A 26,772-nucleotide genomic window follows, 5' to 3' on the forward strand; every position below is an offset into this window, starting at 1 on the left:
ACACCTTGAACTGATTTAAACTAAAAAGTATTTTTTAAAATCAAACTGTAAAAAAAATCGACACGACTAATGAGATAAAAAAAACTATGTACTTGAGTTTAAATATTTAGTAATTATATTATAAAATTTATTAATTTTTACTATTTAGTGAAAATAAATAAAAAAAATTGGGGTTAGATATACTAATTGTGTGAATTAAATTGCCATGTGAACTTTTAATTATCTCGAAATTTTCTTACCTGAAAAGCCACCAAATAGTCGCACTATTTTGGTTTTAGATTCCGAACAGAGGATTTTGTGTACCTCCAAGAACGCTCAAACGGACCCGAAGTGACTGGTTTCCATCGACTCTTCGAGGATTCTTCATTGCCCAAAACCTGCGTTCTCCCCTACACTAATTCTTCGGGTCCTTTTCTGTTATATGGAGAAATACAGCGGGAAATTGGATATGGTCGCTGGTCGAGAAGAAGCAGGAGCTATGGAAGAGGAAGCACAAGAAAAAGATATGAGTAATGGCAGCATTTTTTCTGAGTTGAAACACCACTGCATACAAGTCGTGGGCCTCTTTCAAATCCCCAGAAAAATCCCCACGCAGTTACTCAACTCCTTCACCTTCTCCAACGATTACCCTCTCCATCCATTCACCCATTCTTTGAGTATCTCTCTTTTCTTAACTTGTTGCATCATTGTTTAAACGAATTCTGTATGCCCTTTATTGCGAACTGTATTGTGAAACACGGATTCTTTTTTTTTTTTTTAACGGGCTGTTGTCGTTTCCTTGTTTGATACTAAACTTATGTTTGATATAAATAAATGTGAATCAAGGAGATTTACATTTTTGTTGCGGGAAAGTTATTCATTTGTTTACTGTATTTAGTTTCATGTTTTATCATGGTGTTGGGACTTGAATATCTAAAGCAATTTCGCAGTTTTGCTACAGCATGTTCAAAAAGTATGCACCTACGCAATTGGGTTTATCAGATTTTACTCTTTTATATGTCATTGTTTATTTTACTTAGATTGATTGAATCTGTTTGCTTATTAATATTATTTTGTTTTCCAGCTATATTTTGTTTCCGTTGCTGCTTCTATTCGACGCAGCAGTTAACTGTAGGTCTTCAATAAATTTTGAGTCCAAGGATAAATCCCTGGCGTTTAATGCCTTAGAAACGCCACATCAAGTGAGTGACTCAGTGGCGGAAGAGGTTGTTTTCTGTTTGGAGGAAATTCTGAAGAAGTGTCGTCTGGGATCTGTTGATCAGGTACTCAGAACTAATTGTGTCATTTAGCAGCTAGGGAGTTTGGGAGATGTGGCTGTTCATCAAAGGGATTGTCGCTTTTAAAGTCTTCTAGCATTAAGTCTGTATATCTAATGGCGTAATAGTGGGGCTCCCCCTTTTTAAGCGGATAGCTTTTTGTCCCTTGGATCGTTGGTGTATATTTTTTCATGTTGCTCATACTGCTAGTGTGTGATGTTCCAAAACGTATTTTTCAAATGGAACTACATGTACTTTTCTTTGCAGATGGTTGTAATTCTAAAGAAATTAGCTCACGGTGCATCTCTTTCTCCACTGGAAGGTTCAGAAGAATTTCGTGAAGGAGTAATTAGGTGTTTCAGAGCATTGATGCTTAATTTGTGTCCTTGTTCTGATGATGACTGCCCATGCAAACAAATTGGTGATTGGCCTATTTTTCCAGCTGAGAAAGAGTTACCATTTTTTCCAGCTTCAAGGCTCTCTATATATGATTCAGTTCCAAAAGAATGTTTATTAACATTTCTTCAGTCTGAACCTGCTTCTGCTGCTGTTGGACACTGGCTTTCTCTTCTTCTCAAGGCATGTATCTGTCCCACTTGATGATCTTTCTGTCTGTTTTTCCCTTTTGTTTATGTGCACAACCTTCTTTCTAAAGTCTAACTTGAGTATGTACTTGAAGGCTGCAGACGTTGAAGCTACAAGAGGGCATCAAGGCAGTTCGAGGCTTCGAGTTGAAGCCTTGATGACACTTCGAGTGCTTGTAGCCAAGGTATTCTCTACTGTTTTCAACTTATGGAGCTTTGTGTGAAGCCCGATGTATGTACACAAGTCATATTCGTAAATGGATCCTGCAGGTTGGTACTGCAGATGCATTGGCTTTTTATTTACCAGGTGTTGTCAGTCAAATTGGAAAAGTGTTGCATGTTTCAAGAACGATGATTAGTGGGGCAGCTGGAAGTACGGAAGCGCTTAATCAGGCGGTTAGAGGTCTGACTGAATATCTTGGTATAGTTCTTGAGGATGATAGCCTTGGTGTCCGCATGAATGATTCTTCTGGCCCTTGTTTGAGTAAAGATAAACCTCTTGCATCATTCCTTGAGGAACTCCGTCACCTGCCTGCTAAAAAGCAAGAGCGGGATGAGAAGGTAGCAGATTCGTTCGAGTCTCCTCAAGCAAGCACCACATTGTCTGGCCAGGAGACTCATCTCAAATCCAGCATTAAAAATGAATCATTGCGTGTGAAGCGTACGGCTGATTGGTTAAAAAATACCACTCTTCATGTGAACAAACTTTTGTCAGCAACCTTTCCTCATGTAAGTTTCATGGTTATCATTTATGATCCTGTATCTTAGTTTTTTTTTTTTGTTAATTTGTAACTTGAATCTTTGGAAATCTACTCCCTTCATCTTTCAGCTTTGTCTTCATCCAACTACAAAAGTGAGACTAGGACTTTTGGCTGCCATAAAGGTGCTCTTATGTAAGTGCAGCTACACACTGAAGGAAAGCAGGCAAATGCTTTTGGTGAGCTAAGATTCAGAATCAACCTTCAGTAATTTTTAATTTCCTTCCTTTCATGGGTTATGTGTTTGAAAATATATTGGTATCCACATCATTTTCTATGAATGTTTGTTGGACATCAGTATTTTGGTTTGAATTGAGTTATCTTCCAGAATCTTGTTTCCTGCTTCATTTATGGGGTCCATAAGGAATTTTAACCTCTGTAGGTAGGAAATATAAATATCTCCATACTGGCTGTACAACCAGGAAAGGCTGGCCGCATGAACACCATGTACATGCTACCTCACAAACTCAGTGATAAAGCTTGTTTGTAAATCCTGCTGTTCCTTCCATGACGAATATGCCAAATGGTCGTTATTTTGGTCCATCTAAGGACGTTTTAGTGGCTTTCCTGCTAAGAATCTGTTATTTATTTCCAAACTTTATTTTCTAGTTCATTTATTTCCCATTCCGGATTCTATGTTGCCGCCTTTTCGGGCGTTTTGAAGCCTCTGGTATGATGTTTTCTATAAGATGCCTCCAAATGCTGCAGTGTTTGGAAATAGTTGTTGATGAATTTAAACAAATGAAGCAATATTAGTATCATAAGTTAATATATCTGACTTGTTTGCTACTCCAGGAATGCTTGTTTGTCTTGATCTGCGATGATTCTGAAGAGGTGTCCTCTGATGCAAAGGCATTCTTTGGACTTGTGTTGTCATCCGGAGAAAATGATCAACTCGAGCATGATACCACAGAGATTTTTAGCAGGTCTTTTTGCTGCGTATGTTGTCACCTTATCTTGGAAAAGTTATAATATTGTGTCCATGCATTTCATTTGCAGGCTTGTTGAAAAGCTTCCTCAAGTAATGTTGAGTAATGAGGAGTCACTTTCTCTATTACATGCTCGGAAATTACTTGCAGTGACAAGCTTTTGCGGTCCACGTCTTATCTCAGACTACCTTCTTCTTTCTCCTGTATGATTACTTAATCATCTTTCTTCCATGTTTGTTCCAAATATTCATTTTACTGTTGTCATTTTAAATTTGATACCAATTGAGCTGCAGTTAACCTGTGGCTTGGGATAATGCGGCAGTATTCTGCAAAGTAACCTTGTCTTTTTCCTGTGTACGCATCTCATTACGATTCTTATTATGGATGGATAAAGAAGCTAGTGATAATTTCAGCTCAGCATTATTCATAGGAAGTTACCACTCAACACCTAATTTCATATTTGCTCTTAGTTTCCTGTTCTACCTCGAGGCCTTGGCTCTAAATGTTCCTTTTCCCCATAAGGTATAGCAACTTAGTTGATGAAAAAAAGGCGATAAAATGAGGAGTAAAAGAGTAGTGAAATTGTAACATAATTTAAGTTTGCTGTTGACATTGGTAGATGTAAGACCTGTTCAATTAATGAAATTTGTATGCTTACTAACTGCCGATATTTCTTATATTCGACATTTTCATTCCATGATATGGTAATATACTGCCAAATTCATGCTCTTTGCAATAATAACGTATCCATTATGTGTCTCCTATAGTGTCTCTCTGACCTTATCCCACTTTTGATGAAACGCTTATAACCTCAGCAACAAATTCATCTAAAATTCTAAAGTTTTATGGACCTTTAGGTGCTTGGGGCTCCCACTTTTGTACTCCTTTATTCTCTTTGTATCTCTAGCGTTGCTCATTTTTTGATCTAAGATGGAAAGTTTTTAGTATATAATGACTGAGTTAATCTAGAAAACAAAACTAAGAACTGTGTCAAAAAATTTATTCTGTCTCAGCATGCGATTTCCCTGAAGACAGCATTCTGAAGATATGTCATTTTGTACAACCAATAAGACTAACAACACACCAGTTTTTTTCTTTCTTGGAAGTGTCGTCACTTTACTGGTTTACCCTAGTTGAGCTCCACTCACTTTTTTACGCACTTTCTTGTACTGATGCCTTGTAGGTGAATACTGCTCGCTTCTTGGATGTTTTTGCCCTCTGTATGAGTCAGAAATCAGTCTTTTCTGGTTCACTCAATCAACTTGCATCAACAAAACCATCTTCACATGGATTCATACATTCTATAGCTGAGATCAAGGCTACAAGCAACGTCAACCATGGAAATTCTGAATATTTAGGTTTTCAAAACAGAAAACTTCTTCCCCCATTGGAAAATTTACAGAAGGAGTATGAGCTGCCTAAAATGCCACCCTGGTTTTCTCGTGTTGGCAGTCAGAAATTGTACGAAACTCTTGGCGGAATTCTTAGACTAGTCAGTCTGTACATGTTTGCAGGTTACTTTTATCTGATTTTTTGTTGAATAAATTCACTTCTTTTTAATTTGTAACTTTACACCAGATCATTTTCTTTTCTTTTTTAGATTCTAGAATTGAAGGGTCTTTTTCTATGTTAATTGACATCCTCCTGGGACACTTGCGTAATTTGATAGCGAAGTTGCGGACAAAAGAATACTGCAAGGAAAGCTGGCAGTCATGGTATAAGCGAACTGGTTCAGGGGATTTAGTTCGGCAGGCTAGTACTGCAACATGTATTTTAAATGAGATCGTGTTCGGTCTGTCTGATCAAGCTATTACATCTTTCAGCAGAATGTTTGAATCTAATCGACAACAAGATAACAAGGAATTCATTCAGAATAGCAGTAGATCATGTGAATATAAATATGTTGTGCCAGAACATTATGTTCAAAAGATTTCTAGAAATTGTGATGCTAGGAGTCACTTGATTGATATCATTGGCGTTATACTGCATGAATATCTATCGACTGAAGTATGGGATCTTCCACTCGGATACTCGGCTTCTCTTCAACAATCTGGAGAAGATGGAGAAATAAGTTTGCATTTTTTTCATGATAATGCAATGTTACACCAGGTTTTAGATAATAACGACGTTTGTTAGTTTTTCTTTGATAAATATTTTATTATTGTTCCCATGGACTGAAGATGCATAAATATGTAGTACTGATTTTAAACTTTCTTCACTCAATAGGTTATTATTGAGGGGATTGGCATATTTAGTATCTGCCTCGGCAAAGAATTTTCAACGTCTGGATTCCTTCACTCTTCGCTTTATAGGTTGCTTGAAAATGTTATTTGCTCAAATTTCCACGTCAGAAGAGCATCTGATGCTGTTTTACTGGCTATCTCTGCTGCTCATGGCTGCCCAACTGTGAGTACTGATGGCGCAGTTCTCATTTGGTGTAGGTGTTTTGATTAGTAAACGTTACTGTATAAAATGGTTTCAGGTGGGACACTTAGTATTAGCAAACTCAGACTATGTGATTGATTCAATATGTCAGCAACTACGCCACTTCGATCTCAACCCTCATGCATCGAATGTTCTTGCTTCCATGCTTTCATACATTGGCGTTGCTGATAAAATTTTGCCATTGTTGGACGAGCCGGTATGACTTCGTTGGTTTGGGGGAATTATTATTGCTATTTACATTTCGTAAATGGTGTTTTCTTCAAGAAATATGGTAATTTCCTTAATTGATTCTATCTGTAACTCCTGTGATCTGATGCAGTAGACTTGTGCAGATGCGCACCGTCTCTATGGAACTTGAAATTCTTGGTAGACATCAGCACCCAAATTTGACCATCTCCTTCTTGAAGGTCTCTCTGATAATCAAAATTTTATCTTAATTTGGATTTTGAGATAGTTCTCATTGATAATTGCCTGGTTGAGAAATTTTGACATTTTGGTGGTATGATTTTGCGATATATCCTTTTTTCAAGTATCATCCTGGAATGGTTGCCTTTTTTTATGTACCAGATGCTGTTTGTTGAAATGTTGTATAACTATCCGTTTTCATTTTTTTGTTTGCTTAGGTAGTTGCAGAAATAGCCAAGGCATCCAAACGCGAGGCCAGTACCCTACCCAATCAAGTGGAGTCATACAGGAAAGTTGTCGACTCTATTGTGTTGAATGAAGAGCAGAGTGCAGGAAAGTATGCTGACCATTGCATTTCATAGGATCATAGGATCTCGAACTTAGAAACATTGAGATCTGGAAAAATAATCTTTATTTCTCTTCGATCTTTGTAAAATATAGTATGCGTAATTTATTCATTATCTAGTTTATCGATAAATGTGGCAGGTGATACACCTTCTTACAAGTGTTTCGTCTCGTAGTTTATCTTCGAGTAACATAAAACGTTGGGCAACTGAGAGTCTTGAAGGCCAGCTTTACCTCACTCTTGTTACTTCTCTAATTTTGTGGATTAGAAAATATCTTATTAACTTGTGGAAAAGGGAAATAGTTCTGCATTTTGTTAGTTCTGCATATGAAGCATACATTTTTACTTAAGGTTTAACACAGTTCAATCTGTTTTGTTTGATGATAACATATTGTCAAGTGTTATCCATGTCATCTTGTCAAGATTAATAAGAATGCTAAAAGTATGGGGAAAAATATGAATCAATATGAAATGACATTCTACTTAGCAAGCTGAACGGATAAAAAGCATCAAATTCCTGGTGTTATTTGAAAAATTAGTGAAGAAATCAGTGCTTCTTGTTACGATAAAAAAGACATCCTCTTTCCAAAGCCCTGTATAGTTTGTGTCATGTACACGATTAAGCCTTGTAAAAAAACTGAATACTGATTAACAAAATTACGAAATGGTCTCTATTTATTATGATCCTGACAAATAGGTGAACTGCTTACTTTTCCGCAAATAAGAGTTAAGATGACATCAGTGTACAAAACACACAAGGGACAAAAAGAAGCAACTTCTCTCTACATAAATACCGCAACGACTACTGCAACTAGTTGTTTTGATCCTTATACTAGAGTATCAACAATGTTCTTAAGCAGGATGAATTAGTTGTTCACGAAAGATTATGTTAGGACACGCATGATTACCTGAAGACATGATGAGTTTATTGGAGTTGGGTTTTATATTAATATATTAACGGTGTCTTATTCTATCCAGAAACAGGCGGTCAAATTTGGTCCAGTGAGGCTGATAAACAAGTACACGAATGTGAATCAATTCTATTCAAGTTGAATGACTCCAGAAGATATCGACAAATAGTTGGATCTATTGCAGGGTCATGTCTAGTTGCTGTAACTCCATTAATTTCTTCTTCTGACCCAGCAGCATGCTTTATCGCTCTAGATGTAGTTGAGGTATAGTTCTGATTTCAAGAAAATTTGGACTTATCTATTGATGTACATCTTGGGACTATTTATTCGTCATATTGACCGGACTCCAAATGTTATGGTCCTACTTGATTATACTATCAGAATACAAATTAGTTAGGCTAAGAGATCTTCACCCACAAAACCCATTTCCCAAACTTGAGATGATAGACCCGAGTCACCATTTTCATCGTATAAGCTTTGGTCCCAAATATGAAGTGTCCATTTTTTTACCTAATAAATCTTATATGCATTAGATAGGATTATTTATTTTTCTATATTATCTTAAAATCCGTTGCAAATGTTATTTAATTATACCTGGCATCATGATGATGCGATCAAGTAATCTGTTTCATGACCTTTGTGTTTGATGTCAGAAGGTACTTCTTTGTGCCTGCATCTGCAAAATATTATCGAATCTGTTAAGATATTATTTGGATAGGATAATAATTAAATATTTAAGTTAGTTATTATTTTTAATTAGAGATGGTCTTTTGGATTAGATTAGTGAGAAAGCATGTGATTAATTTTTCTACAAGTGCGTGCACTCTATAATTATTTTTGCTTCCCAAAACTACATGTTATCAGAGCTAGGTTTCGATAGTCCTTTTCTTCATGGCTAAAACAGCATTGACAAGAAACCATAGTTCACCGAATAGCTAATCTGAAACATCTTCTGAAAGTACCAACTCAATGGCGTTAGGTTTTATCCGGTAAAATGTAGTCTACAGATTATTGTTCACAAACTCACTGGGAAGAGCTACCTCGAGTGGACAATCCATGAAGCTTGCGATTGGTGGAAGAGGAAAATTGGGGCATTTGACAGGGAGACAAAACGACCGGCAGATATGGGTCCAACACTAAAAATGGGCCTCTGAAAATTCCCCATCACCTCCTGGCTTATTAATTAGATGGAAAGAATGCCTTATTTGTTTCTACCCACAGACAGAGAAGTTTGGTAAGCTGTCCGAGATTTTTAGTATAAATTGGATAACTAGTTGCAGATTGTTCGTCAAAGCTCTTGCCGTGATACACTTCAACAAAATGGAGTTGCTGCAAAAAAACATCATTTGGACATGATGTGGGCATCATTCTTTTCCGCTAAGGTTCCTAATTCTCTTTAGGGTGAGGCTATCCTTTTTGCAACTGATCTCATAAATCGATTACCTCGTAAGATTTTGAACATTGAGTCTCCTTTAGATATTTCAATAAATATTATCCAACTAATAGGTTTTATTAAATATTACCCTTGAGATTTCTCGTTGTACAGCTTTTGTGCACATTCATAAACCTAGCCATGGAAACCTTGATCCCCAGGCTCCAAAGTGTGTATTTGTTGGCTATGCATTTAATCAAAAGGTTACAATTATTTGGACCTGCTGATAAAATGGTTGTCACCATGGATGTAACTTTTTTCGAAAACAAATTTTTTCCGATACTCATCTTCAAAGGGGGGAGAGAATTGAAGATTCCAGACAATTACACTTAGATTTGTAACTTATTTGTGTCTCCTTCAACCATGGTTATACCTGATCTAGAAAGTTAGAAACGAGCTGAAAGTGGAAACCTGGTGGCTGGTGGTAACAAACACAAGGGTGATACAATTTGACATTGTCTACTCACGACGGGATACAACTAAAAAAAGGGAAATCAGATTATCCGCCGATTATCATGACTCCAAGGACACTCCAAGTAATACTCACATCAATGCTGCGCAATCTGAGCTAGGTCCTAAGTCCAAAAGTCCTATATCCGATTTTAATGAATTTATTGAGAAGGTGTAAGATCATGTACCAAACACCCCTTGCTTTTTGAGAAGGTGTAAGATCATCTACCCATTGCTTTTTGATAAGGTGTAAGATCATGTACCAAACACCCCTTGTCCAACTATATGTGATACGATAACCTCTCACCCAACCTTTTTGTTTTTACCTCACAACTCTCTAGTTTGGAGATTCCTCATAGTGCACATGATGCTCCAACGGTTTCAGAGTGGAAAGTGGCTATCTCGAGGGGGGTGAGATCTCTTGAAAAAAACCTTGACATGGGAGATGGTTGACTTGCCCAGAGGAACGACAACTGTGGGATGTTATTGTGTTTTCACAACGAATTAGTTAGATGAGTCACTTGAGAGGTATAAGACGATGCTAGCTGCCAAAGGATTTACTCAAACCCACATAAACAATATTATATTGATTAATAAAATAATTGCAAAAAGCGAACCAGAGGTCCACATAGAAACGATATGAAATTCACAATCAAAATAAATTAAAATAGTGCTAAATCATAATCCCTATAAAAATTTGAGACGGAAAACGATTTGAACTCTACAATTTTTGAACTCCAACATGAAACCCTGAATTTAATTTGTCACATCACTCCTTAATTGAATCTTCTTGATCTTCAAAGATCCTACTATTCTTCTCCATCCACACTGACCAACTCAAACAGTGAACCACCATATTCTAAAAAATTATGCCCCTCCTCCCCAAATCCCATCCAAGGTCCGTCTCGAATAGATCTCAAGTTGATCTCGGAGATACCCAAATCAAACCAAACTCTGCCAAAGCTTTAAACCAAAGACAACTTGAAAAAGGACAATGCAGCACCTTGATTGGTCTTTATAACAATTGTATGTAAAAAAAACGTATTTCCAAATGGAGCTTTGGAAGAAGAAGTATACATGGATGCGCCTCCTAGATTCGAGGAAAGATTTGGTTCAAAAGTATGTAAACTAAAGAAGAATCAATCATCGAGGGCCTTGTTTTGGAGGTTTTCTCAATTTGCCAGAAATCAAGGGAACACTAAAGGGAAGCTGATCATACCATATTTATAAACATGCATGCGATGGCAAGAGGCGGTATTGATTTTTATGTGGCTAGAACATGACATAACAAAGAATTATAGGCTCGTGCTTTTAATTTTTGGGATTGAAAGCCCAATTAAAACCATGATTTGTTGGCTTGTGCTTGCCCTAATACGTCACTCTCATTTTCTTTTTCTATTTACTTCTGCACACGTAAGAAAATCGAACAAGACCCTAAAGGTAATTTTTTTCTTTATTTTGATTTATTTTGCGTTGCCTATTATTCTAATCCGCCTTAAGCAGGAGGAACGAACCAGGTGTCAGTTGGATTTGAACAAAGTTTAGGCTGAAATTTAGTTTAAGAACCATTACAAGTCTCTTGATACCGTGGAATCCGCCTAGCGACACCTAGTCCCTGCCTAGGGTGGCCTAGGCTCTAGCCGCTAGTCTGGCGCCCGACTAGCGCCTAGCGAATTTTAGAACCATGTGGATGATATAATCCTCACCGGATATTATCAGCGTGAGATGGACTGACTAAAACATCGCAAGCATCAAAATTTGAGATCAAAGATTTGGGGCATCTAAGATATTTTCTTGGGATAGAAGTGGCTTGATCAAGAAAGGGAATTGTTATTTCACAACAAAAGTGTGTCCTTGATCTGCTCAAAGAAACAGATATGAATGGATGTAGACAATCAGACACCCTAATTGATCCCAATTAGAAACTTGATGATGACAAAGGTCTCTTGGTTTCAGAAGTTGATAGGGAAATGATGTACTTGTCACATACACAATCGGATGTTGCATTTGCTGTGAATCTAGTAAGTCAGTTTATACGTTCACCCTGTGAGAAGCATCTTGATGTAATCTATCGAATCTTCAGATATTTGAGAAGTACCCTGGGGAAAGGTTTGTGATTTAAGAAAATTACACAAAAGAATATTAACGCGTACACTTATGCAGATTTGGCGTGTTCAATCATCAATTCGAGATCTACTTCAGGCTATTGTAGGTAAATGTTTGGGGCAACTTGGTAACATGGCAGAGTAAGAAACAAAATGTGGTCGCAAGAAGCAGAATATCATGCTATGGCTTATGGTGTCTGTGAGATGTTGTGGTTGCATCGAATCCTAGAAGAGCCGGAGATACTAATAGACATGCCACTGGAACTTTACTGGGATAGCAAGGCTGCCATTAGTATTACTTAGAACCTATTATAACATGATTTTACATGTGGATTGACATGTAGTTTATGAAGAAGAAGATTGACTGACAGCTATTTGTATGCCATTTGTTCCAAAAATGCAACAAATAGCTAACATTCTCTCCAAATGACTGTTCAGACCTAATTAGCAAGTTGGGTATGATTAACATCTGTGCTCCGATTTGAGGGGTGTCAAATATTAGCAAATCTAAGATATTATTTAGATAGGATGATATTTAAATATTTAAGTTGTGCATTATTTTAAATTTTAGAGATAGTGTTTTAGATTATATTAATTTGAAAGCTTGTGATTAATTTATCTTTTAGTGCATGTACTCTGCTATTAGTTTTTTCAAGCAATGATGATTATTTTTTCTTCCCAAAACTGCAGTAAGCTATACCTCACACATTCGCCAGAGTCCAAGAAAACTCGTGTTATATATGTAAACAAATGACAATGATACTTTCTTAAAGGGTATGAGATATTACATTCGTCAAGCTATGTTATCTTACTCTTCTGAGCCCTAAGAATTGTTTCTTCTTTTCTTTGTTTCCTAGGATGGCATCAAAGCACTTACCAAAGTGGAAGAAGCCTACAAGCATGAGAAAGAAATTAAAGAAGTGATTGAGCAATTCATTCAGTCCCATTCATTCCATGGACTTCAGGATAATTTGGATGCTGCTAAGGATGATACTGGGGAGAACAGATTGCTTCCTGCAGTGAATAAAATTTGGCCATTCTTTGTGTCTTGTTTCCAAAATAAGAATCTATTGGTGAGTGCTTGTACTAAGAATCGTTGATTTTATCTCATAATTATCAATTTTTATCTGCTGCATGATGATTTGTTTAAAAAATTTATGAAGCTTTAGCATGATGCAATAGTTTTATCTCAAGGTCTGATCCACTATTTTGAATGCAATAGTTTTTGAAACAAAGATTTCAAAAGTACTGTTAGTTTATAATGAACTTGAAACTCATGGTGATTTGTTCACAGTTTTTTTAAAAAAAATTGGAATTCCTGAATTTTTTTTGGAAAATGTGATGTATGTTTTGTTTGATTTCCGAGGAGTTATTATTTTAAACTAATGTTGTGTTGTAAGAAGGTGTTAATTTAGTGACATTTCTCGCTGCAGATATTACACTATTTAAGTCAGTATTGTGCTAATGTTGTGTTATAGTTGTATATAATTTCTATATATAATGTGAGGGTATTTTTGAAATTTTAGGATATGATTTATCAGATTAGAATATATAGGAGGATATAATAAATAAAGATGTCGGGGAGTGGTGAAAAATTAAACAAACATCGATATTTTGGAGATGGTAAACGGAACAGGATAATATGTTTTTTGAAAGAATTGTTCTCATGTCTTGGAATCTTGTCAAATTTATCATTTAACTGATTCCGCAGGCAATTCGAAGATGCTGTCAAGCAATCAGTACCACAGTTCAAATATGTGGAGGAGACTTCTTTTCTCGTCGATTTCATTCTGATGGGGCCTACTTTTGGAAACTTCTAAACATGTCGCCGTTACAGAAGAAGCCCATCTCAAAAAATGAAAGAAAACCAATGCAACTTCCATATAGGAGCGGTGCCATGTCATCCGAAGATCCTATGTCCGAGCTATCTAACCTGAAAGCCCAGATATCAATTCTTGATATGATTTCAGACTTAGCTAGTGACAAAAAAAGTGCTTCAGCCTTGGCTTCACACGCAGTACTGAAAAAGATCAGTGGTGTAGTTGTAGGGATAGCATGCAGTGGGGTTAAAGGTCTTCAAGATGCTTCTGTAAAAGCCCTTGCAGGACTAGCATGTGTCGACCCTGATCTGATATGGCTTCTTTTGGCTGATGTATACTACTCGACAAAGAAAGATTTGCCATCTCCGCCTTCGGAGTTCCCGGAAATTACTGAATTACTGCCTCCACCGTTGCGGAAAGAGTATCTTTACGTCTTGTATGGAGGTCAGAGTTACGGATTTGACATTGATTTCACCTCTGTTGAATGTGTTTTCAAAAAATTGTGTGCGCTAGTGTTTGCAGAGCAGATGTATTGTTAAGATTTTGATGGATTATATTTTTATGCATGTAATTTAGTATTAGCGTTCTAATTTCACACATTTACGACCGCTAACAAACAGATGCGATGTAAATTAAGTAACAGTACTGCAAACAATGTGTGCATGTTATTTTGTAACATTATTTTATTTATTTATATACTTATGAAAGTATGGATCATGGGTCATGTTTTCTAATTTTCAAAAAATAAAAATGAACTCCTTGTCAATACAAATTCAAAAATTTAATAAAGATATATGTATGTAAAATTTTAATTGTTATAGATAGTAATTTATATCATTTCAAGAATAGAATGTCTTGTATAATTTTCTCAAATAATCTATTTGTATATTATCTTTAAATGTTTTATTTTTTAAATTTTCTTTCTACATGTGATATTAAAATTTTAATAATTTTGTAATTATAATTTTAATGTAATTTTATAATTGAAATTTAAGTGTAGTTTTTAATTAAATAATAAATTTTTAATTAAATAATAAATTACAGTAAAACAATAAGATATATGAAAAATAATTATAAATAGTAGAATAATATGATAAATATATAATTATATAAATTTAATACTAACACATTTTATGGTTTATTAACTAAGAAAATCGAAAGTAAAGAGTTTAATAAATTACTTAGAGAAATTATATCAACAATTATGAATGTTAACATATTAATAATATCATAAAATATCAATCTCTTAGAAGAATTCGGAGAGTTTAATTATAATAAGAAATTTAAAGATTTTAGTAACATTTTTAAAAAATATATATATCAGACAAATTTATAAATTCAATAAAAAAATGGTAGTATTTGAACAAAGAATGTTTAAGACTTAAACATTAAGAGTCTAGAGGTAAACTCGACCATGATTTTCAAGAACAATTAAACCAAAATCAGAACTAAAATCTTTTCTTGTTTTCAGTTCCAAAATCGGTTATCATAATATATAAATTTAAGGTATAACTGTTAAACAATTAATTACAATGTCTCATATATTGTATGATTATTTTATTTGATATTTAAAATTATATCATATTAACTACTTTTAAAAATTTATATCCCAGAAAAATTTATAAATTCAATACTCAAAATTTGGTATTATGTAATTTTTTATTTATAATTTTTAATTTCTATATATGTTTTATAATATATAAAATTTAAGAAAATAAAAAAATCCAGTCAAGTAAGTGACATAAATATTGCATATAATTTAACTATGATCAACTCTAAATTTTAAAAGGAAACGATCTCAAATAAATACTACTATTTGATATTAAAAAATGGATATTATAAAACAAATAATTTGAAATGTTCAATATACATACATATATAAGCACTAAGCACATACAATACATAAAATATAACAATGATTCGTATTTTAAGCTTGATGAAAAATATAAATTATATACTTTTTAAAAAATTAATCATTAACTAATGTATATGAAAATTACTTGATTGCAAAAATAAAATTGTATTCACATCTTTTTTTCTTTCAAGTGAGATAATAATTATTCATATGAAAATTTTATAATGTAATACATATATAATTTTGATTTTGATTTTAAAATATAGTAAAAATTAAAAAAATTAAAATCCGAAGAAAAAAATTAATTATAACAAATGTATATGTTATAGGTATGATTGTTTTATTAAATTGTATAACTAAAAAGTACACAGACGTCTACTCGTCAAAATCAATCATCAATCAAAACTCTAAATATGTAATGATTGAAAAAGAGATATTAATGAACAATTAAAAGATACGAAAGTTATTTTCTATCGTAAAAAAAATATGACATAATCTTTATAATAATATAAATTATAATGGTCATTGATTAATATGTGTCAAAGTATTAGATATTTTACATATGATATATTAATATATTTATTTAATTATTTTGAAATCGAACTAACTAATTCAATAAATATAAAAAATATTATTTTTTATGAAAGTTTATTTCTTTGATTATATTTCAAATTTTTATGGTGAAAATCATATAAGTGGGTTAAAATTTATATTTAGTAATTATTTGATATTTATCATATAATCTTATTTAAATGTGTATTTCATTACTTATGTTGATTTATTTATTATTTTAAAATTGTATTTAGCAAGAAATTATTAGTAACTAATGTAATCTACAAAAGATCGATTATGATATAAAATCAATTATCTATAGTATATAATTCTAAAAACAAAAATTTAAAAAGTTCTGTAGGAGATTTGATATTATTTAAATTGAATATTGTAAGTTATATTTTACTATCAATGTTATAATTTCATTAGTTTTGATAAATGTTCTAAAAAACGTGAAGCGCCCCTAAGCGCGGATGTCGAGCTCCAAACTTTTCAAGTTTAAGCGAGATTAGCAGATGCTTAAGCGTGAAATAATGTTTTTTATTTTTAATGTAATTGTAATTATCTAAAACCAATAAATAGATAAAATAATACATAAATATGATAAATTTAAATCTTATGTATTAATTCTCATATTTATAAAAGCATAAAAATCTCAAAATTGCAATCTTTATTTGTTTTTGCAACTAGACCACATTAAAAAAATACTAAATATTTGTCAAATCATTATCAGACATGCTTAATCATAATTAAAATTAAAAAATAAACATCTAAATTATAAACATAATTTATTATTTTAAAATAAAAAAACACACCTTCAAAATAAAAAAATTAAAAATAAATAGATGTGATTAATTGTGCTTAAGCACACTTAATTAAACACCTTAATTACGCTTAATTCGGTCGAACTACAGTTTAACCGTTTTTTTCCGCTTTTCTCCGAAGCGGGGCGTTTTTGTCGAGCTTCAAGCTTAAGCGGGCTTTTTAGAACACTGGTTTTGATATTGTTTTGATGAGTTAGTCACGATTATTTTAAATTTATATTATTTTTCTTTAGTGCGTTTTATTTATGTAAAATATGGTTTATGCATTGATAAAATCCATAATTTAGTTGATTTTTATGTTATTATGTCTTATACGTGGTATTTGGATATATAATTTTTAAATTTATTTCAGTTAATTTTGTTCTATATATTATGTTCATTATAATTTATTATATAATATGTACATTGGTGCTATAGAAGAAACAACCAGAACTTTAGGATCAATAAGATTCTTATGTCGTTTTTTCGAAGCATGTGTATCCGCATCTTTCTATCCTTTATTTTCTTTCTTTTATCTTTCGAGGTAGAGACATAGTGAGTCACTTTATGTCTTGTCTTGCTTCAACATTTCTTGTTCTTGAACACAGTGTAAAATAAGCTCATTCAAAGATCAAGTCTCTTTCTGAGAGTCATAACTCATCATAAACTTGTTAAACTATGGTGAAAAAGATATCAAAACCAGATTCATCAGTAAGTCCTCAGAGAGGTCAAGCTTCAACGCTTACAGCCTTGAAGCAAGGTGAGACATCTTCATAATGTACTATCTTATGTTGCCTTTGCCCATGTACCTCATTGAAACGAGGCTTTCCAAGAGTATATCAATTTTAGACTTTTCACTCTAAATAAACCTTCTTTTAAGGCCCTTAAGAAATTCCTTAGTCTAGTAATGTCACTAGATATTATGCCCCTGAATGTTTTGAGAATGAACCTTTTCATTATCATCATACATATGTGATTCGATATATCCCAATTTTCAAAATTCATATTTTCATTAGAGGTACTCTTATCCGTAATGGAAGGGGGATAGTAAACACTTATCGTAAGATCTAAATCCATGAATGTGATAACTATCAGTAAATTCTCTTGCCACGATTTGAAACTCAAGTCATTTAACATATGAATATAATTAATGTTGGAATTAATATTTACAAGAGTCAAATCTGAACAGAGAACAAATCCACAATATACATGCTCAACAAATATCTATATAAAATAATCAATAAATTCAAATAATGTAAACTCATTAACAGGATACCGAACAATCAATTAATGTTTTTATATTTGAACAAAAGATTAACTTGTAAGTGATATCCTGACACAACAATCAAACATTGATAATAACTATCATGTCAAATAACAAATTTCCATTGGATCGATTTTTTTATTCACATGAATAACCAAACAACTATCACATATTTCCACCACAAATGTATATTAATTATAATAAATATCAAACTTCTTTTTTTGGCCGAACATTATCCATGCAGATTATATACACAGAAAAATCCTTTTATAATTTAAAATAAAACTTGCATCCACAAAATAGATCACTTTGACGATGTTTTTTTGAACATCTACTACTTTTAAACCTCAAAATCCTACTAATTTTTTTTTTCTTTATAAAATTCGAAACTTGCAAGTTTAAAATACTCAATATTTCCAAAATCCAAATTTAATTTAACATTTAAAATTGCAAGTGCATGAAATCGCTAAATCATCAATGAACAAAAATCATACGTCTACCATTAACATGATCAGTACTAACTTCAAAATAAAGCATAAAAATCTCTAATAAATCATTAACAAAATCTTTATTTCAAATTTTACTAGCAAACTAATGCGGAAAATAAATGTCCATCGGGAGTATACTGTCGGACTCAATCCACTCAAGCGTCAGCGCCTCCCTCAATCTCATCCTCATCTGCAATATTCAATCCTAATGAGTCTAATGACTCAACATGTTCTAAACATCAGTAACAAATAATACATATACAAGCACATGCATGAAAAATCATACTTTTATTCAAAATAAGCTAAGATAAATTTGTAAGCATAATAAATCGTCAAATCATCAAGCTTTCCATCATTTATCGTTTTGAGTGAAGTTTGATCCTTGAAAGTGACTAGTTGTATCATTTGGTCGACTGATCAGTCTTAGCTCACCATTGTGCATGGGGACGGACACTAGGCACCGACGTAAATGGAAATACGATTGTTGGGCTCCCCCAGGAGCCTTCTCCCGTAAATAGGCTCCCTCTAGGGCCTTCCCCCTCACGATATTTCCAATAATCATATATCATATATTTTTTGTCACAGTCAATTCACATCTTTCAAAATATTTTTCTTTCTCTTTTTAATCATAAAATATCGCGACCTTTCCAAATTCGTAAAGTAGCATTTTAACAGTGAAAATTATACAGCTTTATCATAAATCATAAAATCACGTATTCTCATCTTAAACGTTTTAAAATATCATTTAGCATGCGTAAAATATCATTTAGCATGAGTCACGATTCTTCGGGACACTTGCCAATCCTTTTTGTACTACTCAATTATAAAATGACCATTTTGTCCTTAGACCCTTAAAATTCTCGATTTTTACTTTTTCTCACTTTTATTAACTCGAGACTGTTCCAAATAATTATTTAAGCTTATATTTGACTTCTAATATGTTTTTTAACGTAAACTCGGGCTTTTTTTATTTAATTCCTTAATTACTAAACCGTGAAGCGTTTAAATCTCGAATTAATTCAAAACATATTTTAATCCCAAACTTTAAACATGAATTTTTCATATCTAAACTACCCCCGTGAACCATGAATTGACCCCGTGGACCATGGTTCGAACCATTTTTTCTTCCTAGCCTAAACTGAACCCTAACTCTCCCAAGTCAAGCCATGGCTCCCAAACACCGAGCCACCCTCGAGCCACCTATGACCAGACCCTCACCAGTACCTCCTGGACCCCTCCTGACCTATCCTAGCCCAGCGCACTAGCCCCTAGCCCATAGCTGAGCCGTGCGCTCCCTTTTTTCCCCTAGGTAGCGGCCCTCCCCAACCGAGCCACCATGGACCACGACTGCACCAGACCCAACCTCGACCCCAATCCATCTTCCCAAGACCCTATTGGACCAGCCTAGCCTGCCTTAAACGAGCCGTGCACCCCTCCTACAGAAATCGAGCCGTGCGCGTGTATGGGAAGAGTCTGAACCCTCCTTGCTGCCATCGCGTCCAGCAACCATCCAGCCCTCTAGCTCGCTTGGTTACAGCCCACACAGGACCTTGATCTGCCGAGCCCTGGTGCACCACCCCTTCTTGCCGTGACCCTTTTCCCATGAGAAAACCCATAAACCCTAGGTTTTTGCCCTTCACCATGCACGGCTCCTTTATCTCTTGTCCAGCCATCGTCTCGTGCCTAAACGACACTCTTTCCATCGCTTAAACATCCTATGTTGGCAGCTTGTCCCTTATAATTCATAGTGTTCTAAAACAAATCAGTAAAATCATCAAAACATGCATATTATGTTTTGAATGGTGTATCAAAAGAGTTTAGAAGTGTGCCTTTGCGTTTAAAGCGTTCAAATATTCGATCGTTGTCATGGGTTGCGAAGAGAGACAAATGAGCGACGAAGACTCCTTGTTTTTCCACCTCAAATTTTCGAAATATGGTGTGTGAAGTGTGTGTGAATTTTCGGCTGAATGAGCTCAAGAAAAACCCTAGGTTTCTATTTTATAGATTTAAAATTTGCATGTTAATGGGTTTAGGTTTTGGGCCTTGTTGTTTAGGGATAATTGAACCTTCTAATCTTAGGTAAATTAGATCCAATAATACATATTTAATTATAAAACAAAAGTTTACAAAATTTGTTCTCAAAAATAATAATTTTTGGGCTTTTAAAAGTCTCTCGTTTGCCCAGAATCGATTTCTCGAATAAAATCGAGCTCGTCTCGTAAAATAATTTGGACTTTGCCATTTTTAGAAAATTTTAATCATATTAACAAGCCTTAATATTTATTGAAAATATTTTGTTTTGATCGTCCCCAGTCTCATTTCCCCATCTTATTATCGAATATTCAGATAAAATCTTCAGTTCTCATGAAATAATCTAATCATTTAATCATGCAATTAGAACTTCAATCATATAATATACATCAAGTATTTAAAATAAATTAAATAAAACAATTAAGCAATTTAAATCGTTTGCATGCATGTCATTTACGTGAGTTGACTTTTTGGACGTTGCATTTATTTTAATAAAACAATTTTAAAATATACATAATCTTATCTTTATTTGAATAATTGAAAATTTTTACTTAACTGAAAAACTTGAACTGCAATTTTTTTCAGTTTTTTTTTTGAAATTTTCCGAAGGTCGCACATGGAGGCGCCCTGAATCCGCACCCTTGTGCTCTTGACTTTGTCGAGCCACCTAAGGTACGCAGATATGCGCTATGGTCTCTGCCTTGCCTGTTGGGGATGTGCCCCACCCTGATCGACACTCCTAAGGCGCACCCGCACCTGAACAGAAGTGCGTCCTAGATGATTTTGGCGATAATTTTACACTAATTTTTTATTTTCTCTACTTTTTATAAAAAAAAATTGGACGGTAATTCAAAATCGTCATATCAAATCCTTAAAATTTTCGACCAAAATCTCTTTACCGAAACATAATTGCAAAACCATGCATCAATCTTTAAAAAGTCTCAATGATTCAACATAATTTGGCTCTGGTACCACTTGTTGAAGAAATATATATAAATTCAGAATCCATTATGTTAAATCTTAAAGAATTAAACTAAAAATAATAGCGGAAGCGTATCCTGAAGTCATAATTCATACGCCTTAAGAACAAGTAATGATCTTTCATATCTACGCGTTATTTCTTCAAGAGAATCCTTTAGTTTTATCTTCAGATCTATTTTCTATAATGGAGTAGATAATAATATAATATAGAACATGATCATGCGCGATCTAGAAGTATAACTATTTATCTTCTGATATTCATATTTTAATCTACCATAAAAATAGAAATTACGATTTTGTTTGTGTACATTAAAACTTTTTGACATAAACCTTAACCAATCACTTTAAATTTTGGACTTTTAACTTAACGAAAAACTTACCTCATATGATCATTCACATATAAATTCATTAGATTGAAATTGACCAAACATACAAAACTTCAAAATCCTCATCAGCCCAGCATTTACATATAAGAACGACCTAAATACACCTGTCCCGCCAATTTTCCTGGCAGCTGTCGCCTGCACATTTCGTTTCATCTCCCATTGAACAATTTCTGAAGAAAATCGATCGAATTGGGCACCCATTTTCCATATGTCCAGCGACATCATATCCCGGTATTTCAAGAAAGGAGCTGAAATCGAGATCAGCAGCGACGACGTGGGATTTCGTGGTTCTTGGTACGCGGGCACTGTTGTGAGGCCGCCGCAAAATGACAAGAGCAAGAAAGTGCTGGTGGAGTACAAGACTTTGATGAAAAGCGAATCAACCTCGCAACGGCTGAGGGAGGAGGTGGGGCTGGTGCAGGTGAGGCCGGCGCCTCCACCGGAGAAACGCCTAAAATTCAAGTTCAGCGAAGAGGTGGATGCATGGTACAATGACGGGTGGTGGGAGGGGATTGTCACGGAATTGTTGGGGGATGACAAATATGCGGTGTTTTTCCGGAGCACGAAGGAGCAGTTGCATTTCAGGACGCGCGAACTGAGGCTGCACCGCGAATGGGTGTACGGGAAGTGGGTTCCGCCACTGGGACAAGCTAGTGATGATGAGCCACCACGACGTAATCAGGTACGTTGGTTTTAAATTTTCGATTTCTGCTTTAGTTTGCGATCATGATTTGATCCGATGTAGATTGAGTGCCAGAATCCAGAAATTTTTGAGAATTAGGGAAGGCTGGGAATCGGAAATCAGAAGAGAGGGGAGAAATGAAGTAGAAATTGAGAGGAGAGGAGAAACATGGGAAAAGAGAAGTGATCTGATATTCATTCCCTGAAATGCTACAATAATTTTTTGTTTTAATATATCCGAATCGATTCCACCCCCTTCGAGACCACTTTGTTCTCAAGGTTGAACGTGAAATAGGGACAATGGAATGTGCCAGAACACTCCTAATCAGTCCTTTCTCACGGACACCCTTGCCATTGTGTGCAAATTTTGATCTAACATTTGAAGTAAAACATTTCGCTGGCACTTTACCGGAGTCCAAGCATAGAAATGAAGTAAATAGTAGGAATCAGGCATAGTTTCTATCTCATCATGCAACTTAAAAGGTTTTCCGATCCACACCAATTGAATCCACATTGTTGTGATGTGAAACTCCATCTAGCTGCAATAGTCTTTGTATTCCCAATTCTACAGTTACCAGCAAGTGATCTTGCACGCCAATAGCCTAGCATACCGGAGAGTTTCAATGGTCCATTTAAACTCGAGCTTGTCTAGTGAAGGCTATGGTCAAATCAAGTTTCTCAACTAGAGTAGAGTTAACACAATTATGTGCAATGTGCTCTACCTCGATCAATAAAAAATTGAAAAAATTGGGCTCCAGACTCAAGATGACTTGTAAGGAGTGTTGATTATTATACTGCTCCATTTTGAAATTAGGTATTTCCACAGCCATTTTTCTCTCTTTGGTTTATTTATTTATTAGTGTATGCCCTTATCAACTGGTTTCCTAACCCATGTTTACAAAAAAGTACTTTTTGTTCTTGGGTTATTACCATTATCTCAATTTTTCTTGCATAAAAACCTGAGCAACAACTACGAAAATCCCTCACCAGCCAATATATCACCATCTGCCAGAGCTGCTTTCCAGCAAGGTCACATTTTGAGTTTTTCACCTTTTGAACTTCTGTCACATGGATATTTTGTTCTTTTGAGATTCTATCATGGACAATTTTTCTGTCTAGACTTTGCTTGGGGCCTTCAATTTAAGGTGAAAAGACAACAACTGTAATTTAAAGAAATGAATTTGAGTTAGTGGATGTATCTGTTATAAATTGAGAATAATAAAATGAGACATAAATAAAATAAGTCAACCAAGAATTATGAAGGATTCTATTCGTTCTCAGTTTGTATGCTTGTAAGGCACCTTAACTTGCATACACTATAGATAAAACAATCATCATCATGATCCTTGACAATGTTACTTTCACTTCCTTATCCTGATCTCAGTGTCTTCTCGACTTGAAAGGTCTCCTCTTAGGCACTGAATACTTTTTTTACAGGAACACCTTCTCCATCAATTGGACTTGTTTATGAGTAAACCCCGTTTTGTCCATCTTATATGACCGCTGTTGCATGAATCTATTAGGCCCAACATTTTCTAAGTTTGTCTAGCTTTGTCTCAAGTTCCTTGAGCTACAAGTCGAAGGATCTTTCTGCTATCATAAGACTGACAAATTTATTCACTCGGCCGGCATATATCTTGTGCTTGCAACATCCAGCACCTTGCAATTCGCATTGTCCAGTGCTGGAGATTATTAGAATTTCTATAGGTGGTCAACGTGTAGGTTGTTGCCGAACTCTCTTAGCCTTCCAATAGCTCAGGAATCACTTGTTTAGTTATGCTCAAATGTGAATACGTTTCATAAGTGATTTTATGAAATTGAATTATGAGCTCAAGTTTCTAGCAAAGCAGAGACATAATGAAAATAAACAAGGAGTAGATATAACTGTTATCCTCTTTCTCAGCAGTGGCTCAAGAATCACTTGTTTCGTATTTTATGAGAGTTATGATCGAATATCGAATGCGACGTTTCATGTTGCCTTTTACTAGTGGAATCTTGTGCTCAAATTTTCTCTGCGCAGAAATCAAACTTGCTGGATGACAACCTATATTAACGAGTCAACGTTTGTGCATTGTGTATTGGTATCACAAGGACTGTAAGTAAAACCGTCTATGTAAATGATCGAGGGCTTCTACGTAAGAATATCTTTTGCTCCAGCTTACAAACTCATTATTATTTGTCCATTACTTGTAAAAAATATCAAAATAGATGGTTGATCAGTAATTTTCAAAATTATAGTTTCAGGGCGCTTCCTATTATGTTTTTCCTTTTTCCATTTCAAGACTAGATTTCTTTGTTTCCCACTTGTTCTTACATTTCATAAAGTATAAACAAACTTGAAGCATTACAAGATCAAAATATAGATATGACTGCAAATATGCACAAGTTCAGAGCTCGTTGTGTATGTAATAAAGTTTTAGTCTTATATTCATTTTTTCGACAATTGTCCCTTCCCTACTAAAGCTTTCTTGAGAATTGGAGATTGCTCCAGTGGTGAGGCTTAAAGTGCTATAGCTTTTGACACTTATGTTCTATGTAATCAAAAAATGTTTGCTTTGCCCATTTCTTTTTAATCATGAAAAGAAGAATCGTTTTAGGACTTCATCCTCTTTGTTACTCTCAAAAGCAATGATTGTTCGGCTTTTTTCTAATGAGAGTGACCTGGTACTTAACTTTATGTCTCTACCTTTAGATGCAGAATGATTCAATGCCATCTGAAAATTTCGAACATAATTTTAGCCCCGGAACACTTATTGAAGTCCGTAGCAATGATGAAGGTTTTGAAGGTGCTTGGTTTACTGCAACAGTGGTCAAAGACTTGAACAATGAAAAGTATCTGATTGAGTATCAAAACATATATGATGATAAGGAAGATACGAAACTCCTAAGAGAAGAGGTGGATAGTCAGCAGTTAAGGCCATACCCACCCGATATCGGAATAGTTGACCGTTTTGAAGTTCGTGAACAAGTTGATGCTCTGTGTGATGATGTTTGGTGGGTAGGTGTGATTTCCAAAGTTCGTAAAAACGATAAATATTCTGTATTCTTTAAGGATGCTGATGAGATACTAAGTTTCGAGCACTCTGACCTGCGTGTGCATCAGGAATGGATCAATGGCAAATGGGTTATTCCTCCCAAGGTACAACTTTCTATCAAATATGGTTGACGTTTTTTAAGTCACACCACACCTATCTCCATGGCATCTGTGTTGGATGAAAATATTTCACAACAGTTGAATCAGGACCTATTATGTTCTCTCAGCGTAATCTGTGACCTTCTATGTGGACTATATGGATGTCGAATAATTGGGGCTAATCTTGAATTCTAGTTAAGATCGGGGGGACCCTATCTTGTAGTCTGAGTTCGTAATTTTTCGCTCTAATAAGTTCTGCATTCTCAATTTTTTTCCCATATGCATAGCATTTATGTTTCTTTGTTACTTAACTTTTTGCTGATGGTAGAGTAATTGGTTTTCTTGTAGGTTCTGGAGTTGTAGCATTGCTTTCTCCCCTTTCGAAATACAAACGACTCTTTGATGAAATTCTGTGTTTAGAATCATATGCGGTATTATTCCGGGCCGGAATTTTTGGCTTGAAGCTTCAAAACAAGGTTTCTCTTAACCATTTTGATTCTACTTGATGCCTTAAATCTATTTTGTAGCACTCAAAAAAGAAAAAAGTTTGTAGTTTTGAGAAATCATTTAAGATAACTGTGGCGGCATTGAAGGTGTGAGGTGAGCCAATAAAGTATTGAACTTGTACTTGTCTAGCCAGCTTAACTCGGGCCTTGGCTTTTCGAGCTTCAAGAGAGCTCAAAGTTTAACCGTTCCAAAGTGCGGAATGTTTTTTATTATATTTGTAACTATTAAGATCGGTGGAGATGTTTAGAATGATGATACACACCTCACAAATTTTTCTTTTAAAACTGAATAGTTGTGATCTCAACTAGTAGCAACTGAAATCGTATCTCAACCTTCAAAGTTCAGCAGACAACTTAATAACTGTGCGGAATGAGTCCAACAGAACTTCGTGAACCAAAGTGACAATCAGTAGACTTAAGATCAGTAGATTGATAAAGTAAATTGTAAGAAAAAGTGAATCACACAAGAATTGTTTCGGAACTTCGAAGGTTGAATATTTCTATGTCTCATCTTTTGTTTCTAAATTTTTTTTACTAAAAGAGTTCGATTTTACAATTTTTGTAAACACTTATTTCAATAGAATTTATACACTGTCTAGTGAAATTCTTAATAACTTTTAAAAGAACTTTACAAGATTTATGAGTAAAAAT

General features: G+C 34.5%; 2 protein-coding genes across 3 annotated transcripts; both read left to right on the plus strand.

Moving 5' to 3' along the window:
* The first annotated feature begins 227 nt into the window (after window positions 1-227).
* Window positions 228-14,137, plus strand: LOC142527261 (uncharacterized). The gene is given in 18 exon segments (XM_075632005.1): window positions 228-563; window positions 566-656; window positions 1,064-1,262; window positions 1,524-1,835; window positions 1,936-2,025; window positions 2,111-2,569; window positions 2,670-2,777; window positions 3,394-3,524; window positions 3,598-3,730; window positions 4,711-5,041; window positions 5,128-5,636; window positions 5,754-5,933; window positions 6,010-6,168; window positions 6,305-6,379; window positions 6,596-6,704; window positions 7,702-7,898; window positions 12,479-12,694; window positions 13,333-14,137. Coding segments are annotated over 18 exon segments (4,089 nt in total). The 5' UTR covers window positions 228-421; the 3' UTR covers window positions 13,981-14,137.
* Window positions 14,138-21,836: 7,699 nt separating this feature from the next.
* Window positions 21,837-26,395, plus strand: LOC142527520 (protein AGENET DOMAIN (AGD)-CONTAINING P1-like). Of its 2 annotated transcripts, none has more exons than XM_075632348.1 (3): window positions 21,837-22,483; window positions 25,181-25,621; window positions 25,964-26,395. In XM_075632348.1, exons 1-3 carry the CDS (start codon window positions 22,010-22,012, stop codon window positions 25,976-25,978), a joined length of 930 nt encoding a protein of 309 aa, XP_075488463.1. In that variant the 5' UTR covers window positions 21,837-22,009; the 3' UTR covers window positions 25,979-26,395. The 2 variants fall into 2 exon arrangements, with proteins under 2 accessions (XP_075488463.1, XP_075488462.1); XM_075632347.1 differs by having other exon boundaries at window positions 21,838-22,483; window positions 25,175-25,621; window positions 25,964-26,394.
* Window positions 26,396-26,772: the final 377 nt, after the last annotated feature.

Source organism: Primulina tabacum, chromosome 15 (genome assembly GCF_025594145.1).
Source record: "Primulina tabacum isolate GXHZ01 chromosome 15, ASM2559414v2, whole genome shotgun sequence".
NCBI classification, from domain to species: domain Eukaryota; kingdom Viridiplantae; phylum Streptophyta; class Magnoliopsida; order Lamiales; family Gesneriaceae; genus Primulina; species Primulina tabacum.

Excerpts from the sequence above, each read along its gene's own strand:
- LOC142527520 (XM_075632347.1), top strand. The coding sequence starts at position 22,010 with ATGTCCAGCGACATCATATCCCGGTATTTCAAGAAAGGAGCTGAAATC. Across the intron at positions 22,484-25,174 it reads AGCCACCACGACGTAATCAG|ATGCAGAATGATTCAATGCC; the intron begins GTACGTTGGTTT and ends CTCTACCTTTAG.